At 42.2% G+C, this 18,421-nt stretch overlaps 1 protein-coding gene across 1 annotated transcript; it reads right to left on the bottom strand.

Moving 5' to 3' along the window:
• Positions 1 to 279: 279 nt before the first annotated feature.
• Positions 280 to 17,204, bottom strand: ctu2 (cytosolic thiouridylase subunit 2 homolog (S. pombe)). The gene is made up of 16 exons (XM_037782755.1): positions 16,813 to 17,204; positions 15,182 to 15,256; positions 14,055 to 14,133; positions 13,833 to 13,892; positions 12,717 to 12,777; positions 12,495 to 12,604; positions 11,425 to 11,666; positions 9,266 to 9,401; positions 8,943 to 9,074; positions 7,580 to 7,671; positions 7,280 to 7,368; positions 5,468 to 5,566; positions 5,015 to 5,123; positions 2,796 to 2,862; positions 2,475 to 2,533; positions 280 to 1,320 (listed from the first exon to the last, which is right to left on the bottom strand). Exons 1-16 carry the CDS (start codon positions 16,866 to 16,868, stop codon positions 1,260 to 1,262), a joined length of 1,527 nt encoding a protein of 508 aa, XP_037638683.1. The 5' UTR covers positions 16,869 to 17,204; the 3' UTR covers positions 280 to 1,259.
• Between the last annotated feature and the right edge of the window lie 1,217 nt (positions 17,205 to 18,421).

Here is an 18,421-nt window from a genome sequence, read left to right as displayed (position 1 = left end):
ACTGATGGTTTGGAACTGCCCCCAGCGATTACATCTCAGCCCCAAATTATCCCCATTAGTCACTTAGACACAAAGACAGGGAAAACCAGGCTGAAAAATACCAAAGTTACCCTTTAATAAGTTAAAGCTGTACAATTAAAAGCAGCTTTAATTTGAATGAACTGGTGGCCAGGTTTGAATAACTCATCTCTTGTTAAATATCCATCCACAGTGCACCCAGAACATGATGGATTGGCACTTTTTGTAGTATGTTGTGTTTTTAATCAACCGGCAACAGAACAGGAAAAAATGCATTTTAATGGCTTGAAAGCAGCTTTAAATAAAAAATGTGACATTCCATTATAACAGCATTAACACATCTGTTTATCTAGAAGTACCACACACGTTTATACCAGCCTTTGAATTCTAACAGGACAAGATAATGAATCAACGAATGTGTAAAACTGTGCATAGAAAGCAGTAAAAATAGATACTTTCATTATGTTCCGTTTCTGCAATGTTAACTGCAAACTACCTAATCGCATGTGTGCTTCATACATGTGCTGGTTTTCAATCCACCGTGTGTGTGTGTGTGTGTGTGTGTGAGAGAATATATATTAATTAGGCCATGTTAGAAAAAAATGCAGCCTACACAGGATAACGAGATAATGGATGCTTTTGTAAAATTTCTATACATCTCAATATATTTGTTAAGCATTGTTATTACACGGCGTAGTAAAATACTTAATTCTGATTGGTCAATCAAGGCATTCTGCAGTCTGTTATTTCTTTATAGCAGACCGTTGCTATGTATAACAGACTGTTGCTATGTATAGCAGACCGTTGCTATGTATAATAAACCGTTGCTATGTATAGCAGATCGTTGCTATGTATAGCAGACCGTTGCTATGTATAGCAAATCGTTGATATGTATAGCAGACCGTTGCTATGTATAACAAATCGTTGATATGTATAGCAAATCGTTGATATGTATAGCAGACCGTTGATATGTATAGCAGCCCGTTGCTATTGGCGCAGTTCTGATGTCGGACTCTGGCGGATCATTTTTGTGTCAAATTTTTAATTTCTTCAGTAAGTAGCCGTGTAATAAGCGGGATAATGTACAGCTAGCGGGTCATTGTTGTGAAAGGATCCCCGACCGGCTCGCTGTACATTATCCCTTACATAAACTCCACTGCCGGGTTGAAATGAGCATAATTGTGTTGTACATTTCTTCAGAGTGGACTGCTGGAGGTGAAAATTCAGCTTCACTGCTGCCTCTAATCACCGTCATCACCTCCATCCAGCAGGAACTCACTGATCTCCTCTCTCATCTGAGACCTGCAGAACACAACACAACTTCAGTACTGTGGTATTTCTGTCCTGATGGTCTATCTACAGTCATTGCACAAGATTTTATTAGGGTCGCCAAATCATTTTGCAGAATTAGTCTTTTAAGATTTATATCTGCAGAACACCTCTGAGCTACATTGAGGGAGCCTGAATGTCTTTATTGTTCTGATAATTGTAGCCTACTTATAACACCGTATCTGTTATATGAAAGGCTAGCGTACATTCTGTTTGTCTTACTGATGAGAAGAAATAAACGAGAGCCCGTTGACTTAGCCTAAATGCATTTATTTTCTCTCATTTACATTTATATTGTTTTACTGAAAGGAAAGAAACGAGAGCCTGTTAACTCCGATACATATTGTTTTACTGATGAGAGGAAATAAAAAGAATGAGATTGCCGGCGTAACGTTATATGGACTTGCTGTGGCGAGGAAGACGTGGACAGTATGGCTTGTCCATTTTGCAGAGAGAACTGGAGGTAAGCTAGCTACGTTTTACTAGCTATATCTTTTGTAGCCTACATTGTTATCTTGACAGCTGCGCTCTGATTACTGTAAAAAGAGGAGAAAAAAGGCGCCGACGTTGGGGAATCGGCTCGTGGCTCTGCTTCAACTGTGAGTTAATCAGTACTCGGTCCCCCCCCCCCCGAACACTGCAAGGCAAACAACGCCTGACGAAGCTGAAATTCGGTACGACTCTAAAATGAGTCGTGCAGCTCAAAATTCGGGGTCAGAAATGGGCTAAAAAACGTACAGTGTATTTACCTATTCAAGATAATATGAGCTGAAACAGAAATGGCAGTAAAAAGGGTCAGGAACGTTCATTTACGCACAAATTGGCTTTTCTCACGAATTTATAAATATAAGGCCTGTTATGAATTGGGTCGTGATGGTTTGTCATTTTTAGAAAGTGGGTCGGTGGTTGTTCCAGTACAGCAGGTGTTGGAGACCCCGGCCTATACATTTATATTGGGCTGACATGACCAGAGAAGGTCTGAAAAACGCATTTTAAGAGAATGAGAAAAGCACAGTTTTATGTTTCATAACTGATCAGCAGTAATGTAAAGTAGATTGAAAGTGACTCTTGTACATGGAATCAACAATAAAAATTGATGTTTTAAATGAACCAAATATCCTCCTCACCTCCTTTGCCTCCTCTGAGCCTCGGACAGGATGTACTGCGGGAGACGTTCTACTGACGACTGGAAGAAAAAACAGAAGAAATAAGGGACACGCTGCGAGGACAGGAGAGGAGGACGACATCAGTAGCAGTGAAACAAATAAAAAATGCCTACATGCATGTCCTAGTTTCACTGCTTCTTTGAAAAAACAACATACGATATGAGACAAACTCAATTTTAAGGTCATGATCTGTTTCGATTTTGGATTACAAATACAAAACTTGGATTGTATTTGAAAATCACGACATCAGTTCAGTATGTTCCTGCACATGGTTTCACTCACCATGTCTTTGACGGTCAGCTGACAGCTGTAACACAACAGGCTCTTCAGATCGGTCGTCTCTGGTATCCTGTAGTGTATAACAACAAGGCAAAAGTGAACATGGCTCACATACCCCCCCGCTCACTGCTTGGAAAACGGAAGTGTGACACGCGAACGGACGGACGGAAGGACGGACATGTGTAGTGCTACATACCCCCGACTACGTTGTAGCGGGGGTATAACAACACATGTAGCCTAGTCTGACATGAAACAGAGAGTAGGATTCATTTAGTCATTTAAGCAGCGTATGTTTAAGCCTCTTTTACATTACGCCCAGAAAACACAATTAAATAACACAAAGAGAGGAGACAAAATTATAAAAATTAATGACATCACCATGAGACTCAGATTTTGTGTTTACTGCTGACTGGCAACTGTTAGCATGCTAACACGTTAAACTTGCTAAAACACAGCATGTTAGCATGCTGACGTTAGCAGACCAGAGGTCCAGAGCAGCACCAGCGGTTCTGATCTATAACCATTGAAGACCGTAAGTTATGACTATAACTAGTGAGACCGAACGATGACCGTCACCGCGGTCTTTACCTTGATTGATGCCGTCATCTGCCTATCCTCGATACCATATATCAACAGTCATGTGACTGACCTCAGGAGGCTTGGCTCGCCGCCCTGTGAAAGCACCCAGGTAAACCCGCCTCCTCCTCCCCTTGTCTGTTCACCTCAGCCATCGTTTGGTCTCATAGATCCATAGTTATTGTCATAACTTACAATCTATTTCGACCTCACTCAGACCGTCACCACGGTCTTTACTTTGGACGACTAGGACCATCAGCATCGCAAGGAACAGAAGACCGCGCTCCCTCGCCGAACAGCTGAGAGCAGAACGGCAGAACTCCATGGTACCATGATGCCACATTGGCCCTGGAAAATCTGGAAAATGTGCAGGGAGCACTCCGTGTTGGTGCCGCACAGATTTCTGAAAGGAGAACCCCTTTTTAAAAGCGGCCAAGGAAGTGGCAACACTTCTGGTGGAGAGGGGGCTACCAGATTACCAGAAACTGTGAGCTTCTGCCTGGAATAAGCCCCAGAGATAGTGTTAACATTTCCAATGGGATAAACACTATTGAGACACAGGGAGCCCCAACCTTTCAGCACTGAAACAAGCAAAAATAACTGAGAGTGTGAGCACCATATAAGCTCTTAGTGCCCTCACTGGACACAAAGTAAGAAGGCCTACTTCCCCTTGTGGGAGAGCCGGATCGAGTTGAAACGTGCTGATCCCAACCACTTAGTTTACAGTCTGAGGGGTTTACCGCTTTAGGCAACTATGAGGGATTTAGCCAGAGAGACACACGCTTGTGTTATCAGCCTTCCACCTCAAACATTCCCCACTTACAGACAGGGGGCGGCTGTGGCTCAGACAATCGGCCCACCAACCGGAAGGTCGGCGGTTCGATCCCCAGCTCCTTCGGTCCACATGTCGAAGTGTCCTTGAACGAGAGATACTTAACCACAAATTGCTCCAGTTAACTTCAGGTCTTGAGTCAGGGATCCTAGCACGAAAGGGAGATCCCCCGATGGAGCTCTGAGAGTCCTGCCCGGTCGCAGGCGGTACGCTCCTTTAATGACCTGAGACACTAAGGCATGTCTCCCCACTGTAACACCCCCCCACCGCCTTATAGCGGCAGTGTACACCTTGGGACGGCTGTGGCTCAGAGGGTAGAGCAGGTCGTCCACCAATCGAAAGGTCGGTGTGATTCGATACCTGGCTCCTCCGGTCACAAGTCTTTGTGTCCTTGAGCAAGACAATAGTTTTCAAGACAGCCTCATCTAACCTTTGAGAGGTGATAGATGAGAAGGGGGCCAAGCCCAGAGCTGGCAAGGTCATAAACTGCTCACCGGCTGCACAGTCTCGCTCTGAGCTGGTGTCTGTATCAGCAGAACTCCGTTAAAAGAAAACAAGGAAATAACAGCGTGGCTCTAATTACCGATCAAATGTACCGATAACGTTAGATTCGCCATTTTTTTCTGAATCTGTTCGAGCATCTCCTGTAATTCAGCAAAAACATAATCCACCAAAGAGCACGGCTGTAAACAGGCGTGGCCGGACGCATAAAAACATGGGAAAATAGGGTCCGGGTTGAAAAAAATCCCAAAGGTCCTCTTTAAGTGTCGGTTTGATCCCTGATTAGATTATCAATAAATCACAGGACACCTACTTGGCAGACGAACAGCAGCCTCCACCGCCTGCTGCTTTCCCACAATTCTCTCCTCCACCAGAGGAGCAGCGCTGTCCAGTGAGAGCAGTCGATTCTGGCTCCGCGGGAGCTTTAATGAGAACACAGAAAAAACTGATATTAACGCCTAACGAAGTGTAGAAATTCAGTCGTGGACTTTTTACTGTACTACCTGGTGTATATTGTATTTTAGCAGGTGTATCATGTGACCTCAGCTGGAGAAGCCCAGTGCCACATACCAACCTTTTAGATGCGCCGCTATACGTAAACACGGCGCTGAAATACAATACAAGTATAATAACCGACAGGCCGAGGCCTCGAAAGAAGCTTTAATGCTGATCTCTCTCACCGTGCTGGTAACATTTGCTCGTATTTCTTAACTTTCTCCACATCCTGTTGGAAAAAGGATACCACACCTATACCCTTATACTGTACCTGGGTTTTGTCTTGGGATCTCAGCACTGGTAGCTCCTGGAGATTTAGTCTGGGAGAGCTGCTCTGAGATCAGTGTGGCCTTGAAGGCTGAAGAATTCTCTGAAGAAAAAAAAAGGAAGAAAGACTCATTGGAGGGTGCAGAGTTCCGGGGGATCTATCGGCAGAAATGGAATACAGTATTCATAACTATGTTTTCATTAGTGTATAATCACCTGAAACTAAGAATAGTTGTGTTTTCGTTGGCTTAGACTGAGTCCTTCATATCTACATAGGGAGCGGGTCCTCTTCACGGATACCGTCATGTTTCTACAGTAGCCCAGAACGGACAAACCAAACACTGGCTCTAGCCAGAGCCTTACGCGTTTTTACGTTACCTGAAGGCCAGCGTAGTTCTCTGACACACTTGTGAAAATGCGGTAACGTGAGCCGCAGAGTGCTAAACCGTGGTACCGCCAGCCCCCGTTTGACTTCCAATGCTCCTAAAGTAGTGTTATAGGGTAAGGACGGTGTTACCACGGTTTTGCACTCTGGGACTCACGTTACCGCAGTCTTGGAAAGGGAGGCGTGAGTGGAGGGGTATTCAGTTGGTTGCAATCTGCAACCACATCGCTAAATGCTGCCAAATCCCCCCAGCAAACCTTTCATGTGGGGTGCTGTATATATATCTATAGGTGTCCACTGCAAAGGGAGCCCACTAGCTATTTTACAAACTTGCTTGTTATGTGCAGTACTGTGTCGGGAAAGCACACGATAGCAGCACACAACAGCCACTGCACAGCAGAGGAGAGACGGAGGAGCAGGGGAACATCACAGCGATGTAACACACCCGTTCTCATCCGTCAAATAGAGGAGGGGGGGGGAATTATGGCCATCGATGTATAATGCTTGTGCCTTTGGTGTGACAAAACGGTGGTATTTGACCACCTGAACGGGCTGCACACCCTACGCGTTGTTATTGGCGTGGGCCGAAAGGCTGTTTGCTGACGCCCAGAAACGTCCCGTACACAGTGAAACAAGAAGAAAAGAGAAAATCCAGGCAGAGGGCTGCAGGGTCTCTGTAGAAACAGACAGCACCACACACTGCTGATGGGGCATAGTGATGATTGAGAGGGATTATTTTGATATCAGTCTATACATTGTTTATTTTTTAGGAAATTGTTGCATATTATACCTTTAAAGCTCTGGTACTTACAGGTACATCAAAATATCAATACACTTGAGTATCGCGATACTATGTTTTGTGATACTGTATCAATTCTCAAAAGCACTGCATCGATTTTTAATTAATATTTTACATGCATAGATTTGTGGCAGACAGTGGCTCAGATTGCACAAAGAGTAGTGCTACGATGTCGGTTGTTATACATGTTTGATAAATGCAATGCAGATCCCACTATTCTGATTGCATAAAACAGATTTTATGCACATGGTGGCATGTTCTTTATAATATGACAGTTTTCCGAAAATGTTATTGAAAAAAACAAAACGCAATATACAGTATATCGGCTTGTTTACAGTATTGCAATGTATTGAATCGTAACCCCTGTATCATGATACGTAATGTATCACCAGATTCTTGAAATACACGGCCTTGTTTTTAACTTATATTTTAAATGAATGGTATTTTGTGTATTTGAATTTGTTTTATTTATATGATGGTTTCATTATTGCTGTGTTGAATGGTGTTATGTCTCTCTAAACTATGAGCTCACGAGTCAAGTTCACAACCATGTTTTACTGTAATGGCATAGTGAACTCAACTCCTTTTTCTTGTACCAGTCTATAAGCCAGTCATTCCAATACATCACTCACCAACAGCACTGTCCAGGGCGCACATACAGAGCAGGCATCGGTCACATTGGTCAGCTGTGGAGGAGCTCTTCTGCAGCTTCTCACTGGTCCTACAACACACACAGCAGCAGCTTTTTAAAGACCTGGTGGTGTGCTTCCAAAGCTGGGAAATGCTAAATTGATCATATCTTGCTAATAATTAGAAAAAAAGCAGGCTGTAGTACATACGTTTTTTTCCAAATGTCCAGCCTCTATTATCCACTGAGTACTTTCTGCAGAATAGTAAGTGTATGTACATGATGTCTGTGGTCTCCTACTGACCTGTAGATGGTGCTGACAGTAGAGGGGAAGTCTGCCTGCAGTTTGATGACAAAGCTCTCTGTCAGACGCTGGATGCTGGACGTGTCTTTTGTCTGTGGGACAGACACAAACATTCACTAAACGCAGCAGTCAAGTCGACACGTTTATGGAATCACAGTAGACTTGTTCATACACATTTATGTCTGTAAGATTACACAAACTTTAACACCGTATCGCCCACTGTGTGCCACTAAATACCAACTGGGGGCGTAATTTATCTACGACATCGACGTATCGATTTATATTCCTACGATCCAAATACATCGATAGGTACTCGGCAAGTTGTCCTTCACGGGAGACGTATACCGATATAAAATCGATTTGAAACGCAAAAATCGATTTGTATCGATGGTAAGGATTTGCACCTTGTATTTAAGGACGACAAACGTTATATGAAAGTGTTTTTTAGCGGTTTTATTAGTCAAGAAATGTTGAACGTTACTCCGGTTTACTCTCCAGACATGTGCCGCCAGCTTGCCTGCTCTGCCCTCTGCAGCGTGAGCACACATCCATGGCCCGCATGCAGACGAACGGCGCACTGGACTCCTCGCTCTCTCACCCCCGGTAGCGGCGTGGAGGGAGACGGGCAAGAGTTTCAGACGCGATCAATCCACTTGACGAGGGGCAACAGCCCAATCCCAGTAATGTGTTTTATATTTATTCATTATTTTTAAATAACACAGTGGCACAGAAATCCAACCGTGTTCCTTTCCAAATACTGCACTTTTTGAGTGGAAAAAACTAATCTTGATGAATTGTTGATATTGTAACGCCCCTTGGAAATTGAAAATGACCGGAGAGGTTCCAGACTATTTCGCATTTGCAACTTGGTAGGGCGATGTCAGGCTACAGGAAGTTTACCTTTTAATGAACACTATGTTTGCCTGATTGGCTAACTGACAGGTGACTGCCTTTTGCTGCACCTCAGCTCCTTAGAGGAATCACGGATGTTTTTGACTCCAGAAACTGCCAAATCTAGAAGTGACATCACAGACACCGTGTCCATGTTCCTCCTACACAGTCTGTAGTTGTCTACGGATTTCATAATGAATGAATACCAGTCACCGACATGCAACAGTGGTTTCTTGGGAATAGGTAAAAGGTGTCATGTGAAAACTGTGAGTGTCAGACTTTTGGGGGTTTGAGGGGGCATTTTTCAGAAATAGTATGGAATTATTCTATTATTTACTATTCTAAAAGGTGAACTAATGAGGTTTTACAAGTGACCACCATTAGCAAGTCCTTTTTACATACTTGTTTCATTTCATTTGTGATATTGTGCTACATTAATAATAATAAAAATGACTTGAGTACTTGATCTTACCTTAGTGCCCAGGCTTGGCATGAAGACAGAGGGCACGCTGAACATATGGTTGTAGTAAGCTATTTCTTTAGCGGAGTAGTCCCTCATTGGCCTCACTAACATGATGTCACCATATCTGGAGTCTGAGAAACCCTGTCAACACAAAAAAACACAGAAATACAATATTAACAGTATTTTTTTCAGTCCGATTTCAAATCTAATATAATCTGAAACACTATAAAAAAAAAGGGGGAAGGCAAACACTCTGGATTTGTAGGCTGAATGTGACTCTATAGTAAAAATGCAACATTCCCTCGCTGTCTATCGTTTGTGCGCATACGCACCGTGTCCTGAGCCAGCTGAGCTCCTCTGCCCAGCGATATGCTGGTGAGCAGTTTAACGGCCAGTCTGGTGCAGTTGTCTCCCAGTATCAGTTTGCTGTAGCCTTCGGACCGAGCTGTGTGCACCAGCAGATGCTGCCTTGGAGGAGAAGACACGATGGAGGACACATTTTATTTTGTGTTTTAATCAACATCATAATTGTCATTGGTAAGGTGAATGCCAAATGTATACTATATTCTCTCTGCACCCCAACCACAGTTCCTCTCTTTGGCCACCCGTTTGCATCCAAGCACTCGGTAGTGACCGTGTGGTTTCGTTTCAGGAAGAAGCAAATACACACGTAGGCAAAATTGTTGGTACCCTTCCATTAAAGAAAGAAAAACCCACAATGGTCACTGAAATAACTTGAAACTGGCAAAAGTAATAATAAATAAAAATTCACTGAAAATTAACTAATGAAAATCAGCTATTGTTTTTGAATTGTGGTTCAACAGAATCATTTTAAAAAACAAACTAATGAAACTGGCCTGGACAAAAATGATGGTACCCCTAGAAAAGATGTAAAATAATGTGACCATAGGGACATATTAAACTAAGGTGTGTCCTGTAAATAGCATCACAGGTATCTTCAAACTTGTAATCAGTCAGTCTGCCTATTTAAAGGGTCAAAAGAAGTCACTGTGCTGTTTGGTATCATGGTGTGTACCATACTGAACATGGACCACAGAAAGCTAAGGAGAGAGTTGTCTCAGGAGATCAGAAAGAACATTATAGACCTTCATGTTAAAGGTAAAGGCTATAAGACCATCTCCAAGCAGCTTGACGTTCCTGTGACTACAGCTGCACATATTATTCAGAAGTTTAAGGTCCATGGGACTGTAGCCAACCTCCCTGGACGTGGCCGCAAGAGGAAAATTGATGACAAATTGAAGAGACGGATAATACGAATGGTAACCAAAGAGCCCAGAACAACTTTCAAAGAGATTAGAGGTGAACTCCAAGGTCAAGGTACATCAGTGTCAGATCGCACCATCCGTCACTGTTTGAGCCAAAGTGGACTTAATGGAAGACAACCGAGGAGGACACCAAATCATAAAAAAGCGAGACTGGAATTTTCCAAAATGCATATTGACAAGCCACAAAGCTTCTGGGAGAATGTCCTTTGGACAGATGAGACAAAACTGGAGCTTTTTGGCAAGTCACATCAGCTCTATGTTCACAGACGCAAAAATGAAGCATCCAAAGAAAAGAACACTGTACCTAATGTGAAACATGGAGGAGGCTCGGTTATGTTATGGGGCTGCTTTGCTGCATCTGGCACAGGGTGTCTTGAATCTGTGCAGGGTACAATGAAATCTCAAGACTATCAAGGCATTCTGGAGCGAAATGTGCTGCCCAGTGTCAGAAAGCTTGGTCTCAGTTGCAGGTCATGGGTCCTCCAACAGGATAATGACCCAAAACACAGCTAAAAACACCCAAGAATGGCTAAGAACAAAACATTGGACTATTCTGAAGTGGCCTTCTATGAGCACTGATCTAAATCCTATTGAACATCTGTGGAAGGAGCTGAAACATGCATTCGGAGAAGGCACCCTTCAAACCTGAGACAGCTGGAGCAGTTTGCTCACGAGGAGTGGGCCAAAATACCTGTCGACAGGTGCAGAAGTCTCATTGAGAGTTACAGAAATCACTCGATTGAATTGAGTGCCTCGAAAGGTTGTACAACTTAATATTAAGTTAAGGGTACCATCATTTTTGTTGAGGCCAGTTTCATTAGTTTGTTTTTTAAAATGATTCTGTTGAACCACAATTCAAAAACAATAGCTGATTTTCATTAGTTAATTTTCAGTAAATTTTTATTTATTATTACTTTTGTCATTTTCAAGTTATTTCAGTGACCATTGTGGGTTTTTCTTTCTTTAACGGAAGGGTACCAACAATTTTGCCTACGTGTGTATCTGTGGAAAGAACACACCACTTGGAAAATGGCCACGAGGGTCATCTAGAAGTACAGTAAGTACAAAATGAATGAGAGTCATTGTTTCATCTTCAATTATTGATGGTGGTGTTATTATCCCAGATGAACATCCCTGGTTAAGATGGGGAGTCAAGTGCTGTGGTTGAGGCACCGAGACTGAGAGCATGCACTCCTCTATCTGACCTTAATATGTTCAGCAGGTCTTCTCTGGCCGTCAGCGTCTTAGCAGAGCCGATCAGCTGCTGCAGTAGCTGTGTGTGGGACTCCTGGACGTCAGGCGTGGATGTCTCCTCCTGTTCCCGTGGTGTTGAACAGCCTCTGCTGTCGCTCTGAATGAACTGATCCACGGCTGCTTTGTAGGAGCAGGCTGTTCGCTCTGAAGGCGAAGGGGCCGTCACCACAACTGAACTGGGAAGGTCCAGAACCTGAGGGGGAGGTTATGGGACACATTCAATAATACATTTGATCTGTTGTAGCTTGTCCTGAAGTTGGACGTGGGACCCGCTGGTTTGTGGACGACAATTTTGAAGCCTTGAGTTTGGCATTTTGGCCGTCGCCATTTTTTTTAAACCAGAAGTGACCATATATGAACGAGAGGGTGGAGCTGTGGAAGAGTGCCAGGTGCCATTAACAGCTTACGACAGCACTAGCTAGCTAGTTCTGTTCACGTTAAAAGGTATAATATGATACATTTGTCGGTTGATGTTTGTAAACACACGGCATTCCCTCCTGCGTCCACACTAGGGATGCTAATTTCTGGACATTTTTTTTTCCCCAACCGATAACCGACCCTTGTTAACCGATCATTAACCGTTATAACCATCAAGATTAGTGCGTTGCATTCAGTGGTGCGCCAGCTGCAGCGTATGAGCACAACAGACAACTGAGTCCCCAGTTCACTCGTCCGGGTGAGTTACTTTAGCAGCCACGATGCTGCGTGTATTGTCGAGGACACATGCAGCCACTTCCCAGTAAAAGTCTCCACCACACCAGTTAGTTAGTGAACGTAGCAGACAGTGTGTGTACAGTTTATTTGTTGGTGAATAAATGCTACAACTCCTCAGCTCAAGACCTGAGCCAACTTCCTGTATCCTTCCCCACCGGCTCAGACTCTCTTAAGGTGAGCTGTTAAGGTGGACCAGCTTTTCTCCTTAAACTGAAAAGCTACTCCTCTGAGATTTGCTCATCTTTTTATTTCATTTTTAACATTTCTTTTAAACGGTTAATTATTAACATCCCTAGTTCACACTGACCTGTTCCAGAGCCACCATGTGGAAGGGGAAACCAGAAGCTTCGAACACAGCCTGCAGCTCGGCCACCGTCTTCCGTCTCTCCTCCGCAGACTGACCTACAGCACCACCCTCTGGGAACAAAGACACACAATCATTAGAAAAATGTTTTGGCACGAATAATTTCAGAAATCACAAAAGTCCTCCTGGCATGCATGAACATTTTTTACACTCAATTTAATTTACCGTCAATGAAGACGATGCCAGGTAAGAATCGCAACTTCTTGTGAGCGTTCTGACTCAAACCCTGGGAGGAAGCAAAGGTTTGCATTTGCATTAATGACATATAAACAAAGACAAGGAAACAAGGTTGTATTGTATCCACAGGGTCATACAGAATATCTATATATCAGAAATTCTAAGTAGCCTTTAAATCATTTAATGTTCCGGGAAAGGGGGAAAGCCAAGTCACAAGTTTATTAACCGGTGGGAAAATTTCCTCACCATCACATCCCTAAATCTGCAGCTACAAGCTATTATGTGTCAGTTAATCACGCGGTTCCGACACCATACTCATTAAAGCTTAAAGCTATTCTATTCTAAAACGCAATGCATGAGACGGATAACCTGTGAAAAAACAAACACTGTTTCTCTGTGTCCTCCTGTGTTCCTAATAGAATTTGCAATTTCACCGCAACGAAAGAAAACAACCCTCAGAGCCAAGGAGTCTCTAGAGCAGCTGTCAATCACTGCTCGTGAAACTCACAAACTCCTTTCAAACTGTGAAACTAGGCAGCGCTGATCAAATACGAATCAAGACTGATACTTTAATGCCTATTTCTTGCCTCAAATTGTTTTCAGAAATATATTATTTTGTACCGTTTAGCTGTAAAATGAGAAAGTTTGCTCCAGCCAGTGGGCGGTGTTGGGTTTTGGTTGCATTCACACCAGATCAGATCAGTGCAGCGAAAGTTAGGGTAGTGTGTTTGGGCTGCGGTTGCCAAAAGGGGGTGCCGAAAAAAAACCCGCAGCTGCCTGCGTCAGAAAAGTAGAAACAGAATCAACTTTTTTGGAGAAACGCAAGCCGACGTCATGCTGCGGTGGCCAATCATGTCACCGGCGATCCGGAGCTGTACAACCCGGCCATGAGGGAACAAAAGACATTAATCGTCGCAGTTAATGGGACATTAAAGTGACTCGGACCCCAGACCTCCGCACAACCCTGCGACGAATCACTACCAACGCCTGATCCCGTGTGAACGCAGCAGGGCAACCTACCAACACACTGGGATCATTTGTTTGATAGTAACATTATATGATAGTAGCACTTTAGAGTAGAGACAGATGGACTGAAAGACAAACCTCTTGGACTTGACTGAGCATTGAGCAGGAAGAAGGACCTCCAGATACAGCCAGCAGCACCTACAACCACAGAAGTCACTCAAAAATATGCATCACACCTTTTTCACTTCACGCTGATTATTATATGTGTGTTTAACAAATTCAGAAGATGAACTGCAGTCAAATTCATTTTGCAATTTTGTTAATCAAGTTATTATTCAGATAATAAAGCACACAGCTTACCTTCTCTCCAGGGAAAATGACCCTGTTTTTGCCCAGCACGGCCCTGAACTTATGGATGAAGTATTCCTTGAAACAGCCCCTGACACAGACAGAGACATGATGAATGAACAACATGAAAATGTGAAATACTTGCCTGCGAATATCCAGGGCTTTTATTGTGAAAGGTAAGAATGGAAGGTGTGGCTTAGGAGTGCTAACGATTCAATGATCAACGATCCAATATCATCGATGGCAAGGTGAAAATATCAATACATATCGTCATCTTTAAGACAAACCTTTATTTTGAAATTCCCACTTTATATTTATTCTATTAATTAAAAAGAATACATTGTTTTCCATTTAAATATTCGGAAGAGCTCAAAATCATAATTAAGTTGCTTTTTGTGAGTTACTATAAATGTAACCAATCGTGGTAAATGTGCATATGATATCATCTCATATCGATCGTAGGCCCAAAATCGTATCGTAGCAGACTTTGTGATAATGACATCAGCAAATATCGCATCATTGTCCAAAGAATCAATATAATACCGTTTTTCACACCCCTGTGGATCTGGTATGTGCTGCCTTTATCAAGGTTGAAAGAAGTAATACAATTTGCCATCTTGGTTCGGACTACGGAGCCTCCGTGTTGTTGTTTAATAAATGTAGGCGCAACTCGACGCGTTCCACACAACGTTGATTGGTTCTTTCAAAGTTCCTTTAATTGGAACTTTACAAGTAATCTTACAATACAGTCATATGTGGGATTGCATGTGGTACAATCAAGATGTTTATTATTAAATAATAATAATTATAGATGCTGTGCAGCTGTGGGTCTCTGAGGAGGAAGGAAAAAGGAAGAGGAGGAAGACAGATCAGAAGTACGGGACGGTCCATCATCCTTAATCCTTTAAAGCGTTAGCATGTTCATTCTGCCACAACCGGGTCTCGAACTCCCAACCTTAGACACCAAAGACAAGTCACTATCTTGGTGATCTTACTGCCCAGCGGAAACTACTACTATGACGTCACACTACGACATCACACCATCACTTATCGCCAGGGTTGCATGTAGAGGCAGATTTCAAGCTAGTGTCAAAAATTCAGTTTTCGAGACAAAATTCTGAGAATTTGACGTGTCTTACCTGCAGTATGTGTCTCCTGCTCTGATGACCACAGCGGCAGTCCCTTCTTTGCATTTCACACATTTCTTAGAAACACTAATAAAAAGGAGGAACAATAAACATTTTAAACTGACAGTGTGCATGGATTCATATTTTACGACACATGTATGTGCTGTCACAGATCACAGATCATGTGCATAATGAGTTTTATGGTTTCGTCTAATTTCTGATTAGAGATATTTGAGATGTTACAATTGTCCCCGTTCTCCCCTATATACAGTCCATGAGTGAACAGAACTTGGGGGTCTTGGTTCCTGGGGCAGTTGCACATTTTACCTGGTTGCTAATCCAGCTGTAATGACAGCTAGTCTGGTTGAGCCCAGATACCTACTAGCAAACATAGCCAGTGTTATAAACCAACAAGGCATGGCTGTTCTTAAAGGTCCCATATTGTAAAAAGTGAGATTTCCATATCTCTTATATTATAAAGCAGGCTTAAGTGATTATATAAATACTGTGAAAGTATCAAAACACTCAATCCATGTAGAAATACACACAGCAAGTATTCAGAAACTGTGCGTTTGAAACAAGCCGTTAGGATTTCTGTACATTTGTGATGTCACAAATATACAATATTTAGTCCATTACACGGTATTAAACGTAAACATTCTAAATGTATCCCAGTTTATTTCCTGTTGCAGTGGATGTGAATGACATCAGTTGACAGGAAGTAAACATAGACCCAAGCTGTTTCCTAGCAACGCAGTTCCGTTGCCATTCCATTGAAATGCGCTGAAACGGAGCATTTCTCATGAGAAAAATAATGTGTTGTTTGAACCTTAAAGGGGACATATCATGCTCATTTTCAGGTTCATGTTTGTATTTTGTGTTTCTACTAGAACATGTTTACATGCTGTAATGTTCAAAAAACATATTATTTTTCTCATACTGTCTGTCTGAATATACCTGTATTTACCCTCTGTCTGAAACACTCTGTTTTAGCACATTTCAACGGAATGGCAATGGAATTGCGTTCCCAGGAAACAGTTTGGGTCCATGTTTACATCCTGTCAGCTGATGTCATTCACATTCACTGCAACAGGAAATAAAATGGGACACACTTAGAATGTTTCCGTTTAAAACCATGTAATGGTCTAAATATTGTATATTTGTGACATCACAAATGTACAGAAATCCTAACGGCTTGTTTCAAACGCACAGTTTCTGAATACTTGCTGTGTGTATTTCTACATGGATTGAGTGTTTTGATACTTTCACAGTATTTATATAATCACTTAAACCTGCTTTATAATATAAGAGATATGGAAATCTCACTTTTTACAATATGCGACCTTTAAAGCATATAAACATGTTCTAGTAGAAGCCCAAAATACAAGTATGAACCTGAAGATGAGCCTGATATGTCCCCTTTAACTGAGTGAAATACTAACTACCAGCTAACGTTACTAACAGAGCAGTGTTGACAACTAAATCTTTGAAATTATCTTTGACATTTTTGCACTGCTGCTGATAAACACGAGACTCTCTGTGAAGACGATTAGCTAACGAGATGATGCATTTAACTGGGACAGACTGAAATATGGCGCAACGTGCCAGCACATTATCAATATACAGCAGCACCATAAACCTACCTGGGCACCTCCACCCGCTGCAGAGGACCATGGTAGTCTTCATCCACCTGGCACATCGGGAACAGATGACTAACGAGCTAATTCAAGGCGGTCTAACGTGAATCTAACGTGACTCTAATGGCAGTGAGGAGTTGAGCAGAGATGATGATCTGTCAGCAGGACTTGAGTCTAACTTTGAACTTCTACAACATCAGATCTTTGTACTCGCAGCAGGTCTTCACTAACTCACTGGAAGCAGCGGTGAGATCGCGTTCTTACTATATGTTACACTATGATGCAGTTTTATATATTTAATTACTCTATTAACTTTATTTTAGTAACAACTGTGAGCAGGAGGCAAGACAGGCATGTGTCTCTTTTTAATGACGTAACTTCTTCTTCTTCTTTGGTGTTTATTGGCGGTGGACAAACCAGCTTATAGGTGCATTACTGCCACCAGCTGGACTACTGGAGTATGGAGCACGAGATTGTGCAGAAACAACAAGAACAACAACAAACTAAAGAGGAAAACTAGATTCGTTTAAATAAATCAGTTTCTCTTTAAAACTTAATAATTTCACAGTATATGTTAGCTGCTGTATTCTACAACGGAGTAAAGTCATAATATTACGAGAATAAAGTCACAAGTTTACGAGAAAAAAGTAAAATCATAATATTATGAGAATAAAGTCATAAGTTTACAAGAAACAAAGTCGTAGTATTGTGAGAATAAAGTCATAATATTATAAAGTAGTAATTTTATGTGTTATTTTAGAGGGGAAACAGAGCAGCGTGCCGCCTATGTGAAAATGAGGAACGTCGAGCATCTTGTGAAGTTATACTTTGGTACGTGAAACCTCCCTTGACGGAGGTCTGCACTCTCCGAGTGAACTTTTAGTTCTCATAATATTACGATTTTTTTTCTCGTAAAGTTATGACTTTATTCTCGTAATATTACGACTTTTTTTCTCGTAAAGTTGTGATTTTATTCTCGTAAAGTTGTGATTTTATTCTCGTACTATTACGACTTTTATTCTCATTAAATTACGACTTTATTCTCGTAATATTATGACTTTATTCTCGAAATCTCAGATTCCCCCCCCCCCTCCTCAATGTGGCCCTAATTCTCCGTCATAGTATTCCCCAAGAGACCTGACAATGAAAAGCCCGGATGTTTTGCCTTCCTTAGTGACTGAAAAAGGTGATTCCTCTGGATAGTGTTATTCCTGCAGTGTAGCAGTACAAGTTCAACAGTTTCTGGTTGGTTACAGTGTGTGCATTTCCCAGTTGGGTGCTTGCCTATTCTATATAATGTGTGGTTGAGACCTGTATGTCCTATTCTTAGTCAAGTAATGACATCTTCTTCCCACCTTTCTCCCTACCCCGACATGTTTTTGTATATTGTACAGATGCCTTCCAGTTTCCTGATCATCCCAGTACTGCTGCCATACTGTTTGAGCAAATGTCCTGATTAAATTAGCCTCAGCTTTACTTAATGGAACTTGTAAATCTATATTCTTAATTCTGAGTGTTTGTTTGGCCAGATCTTATCTACTTGATCATTTCCCTCCACACCAACATGAGCAGGAACCCAGAGGAATCGTTTAAATGTGCCTTTCATTTCCATCCT

Source organism: Sebastes umbrosus, chromosome 10, assembly GCF_015220745.1.
Source record: "Sebastes umbrosus isolate fSebUmb1 chromosome 10, fSebUmb1.pri, whole genome shotgun sequence".
NCBI classification, from domain to species: Eukaryota; Metazoa; Chordata; class Actinopteri; order Perciformes; family Sebastidae; genus Sebastes; species Sebastes umbrosus.
This window is presented reverse-complemented; position numbering and strand designations above follow the sequence as displayed.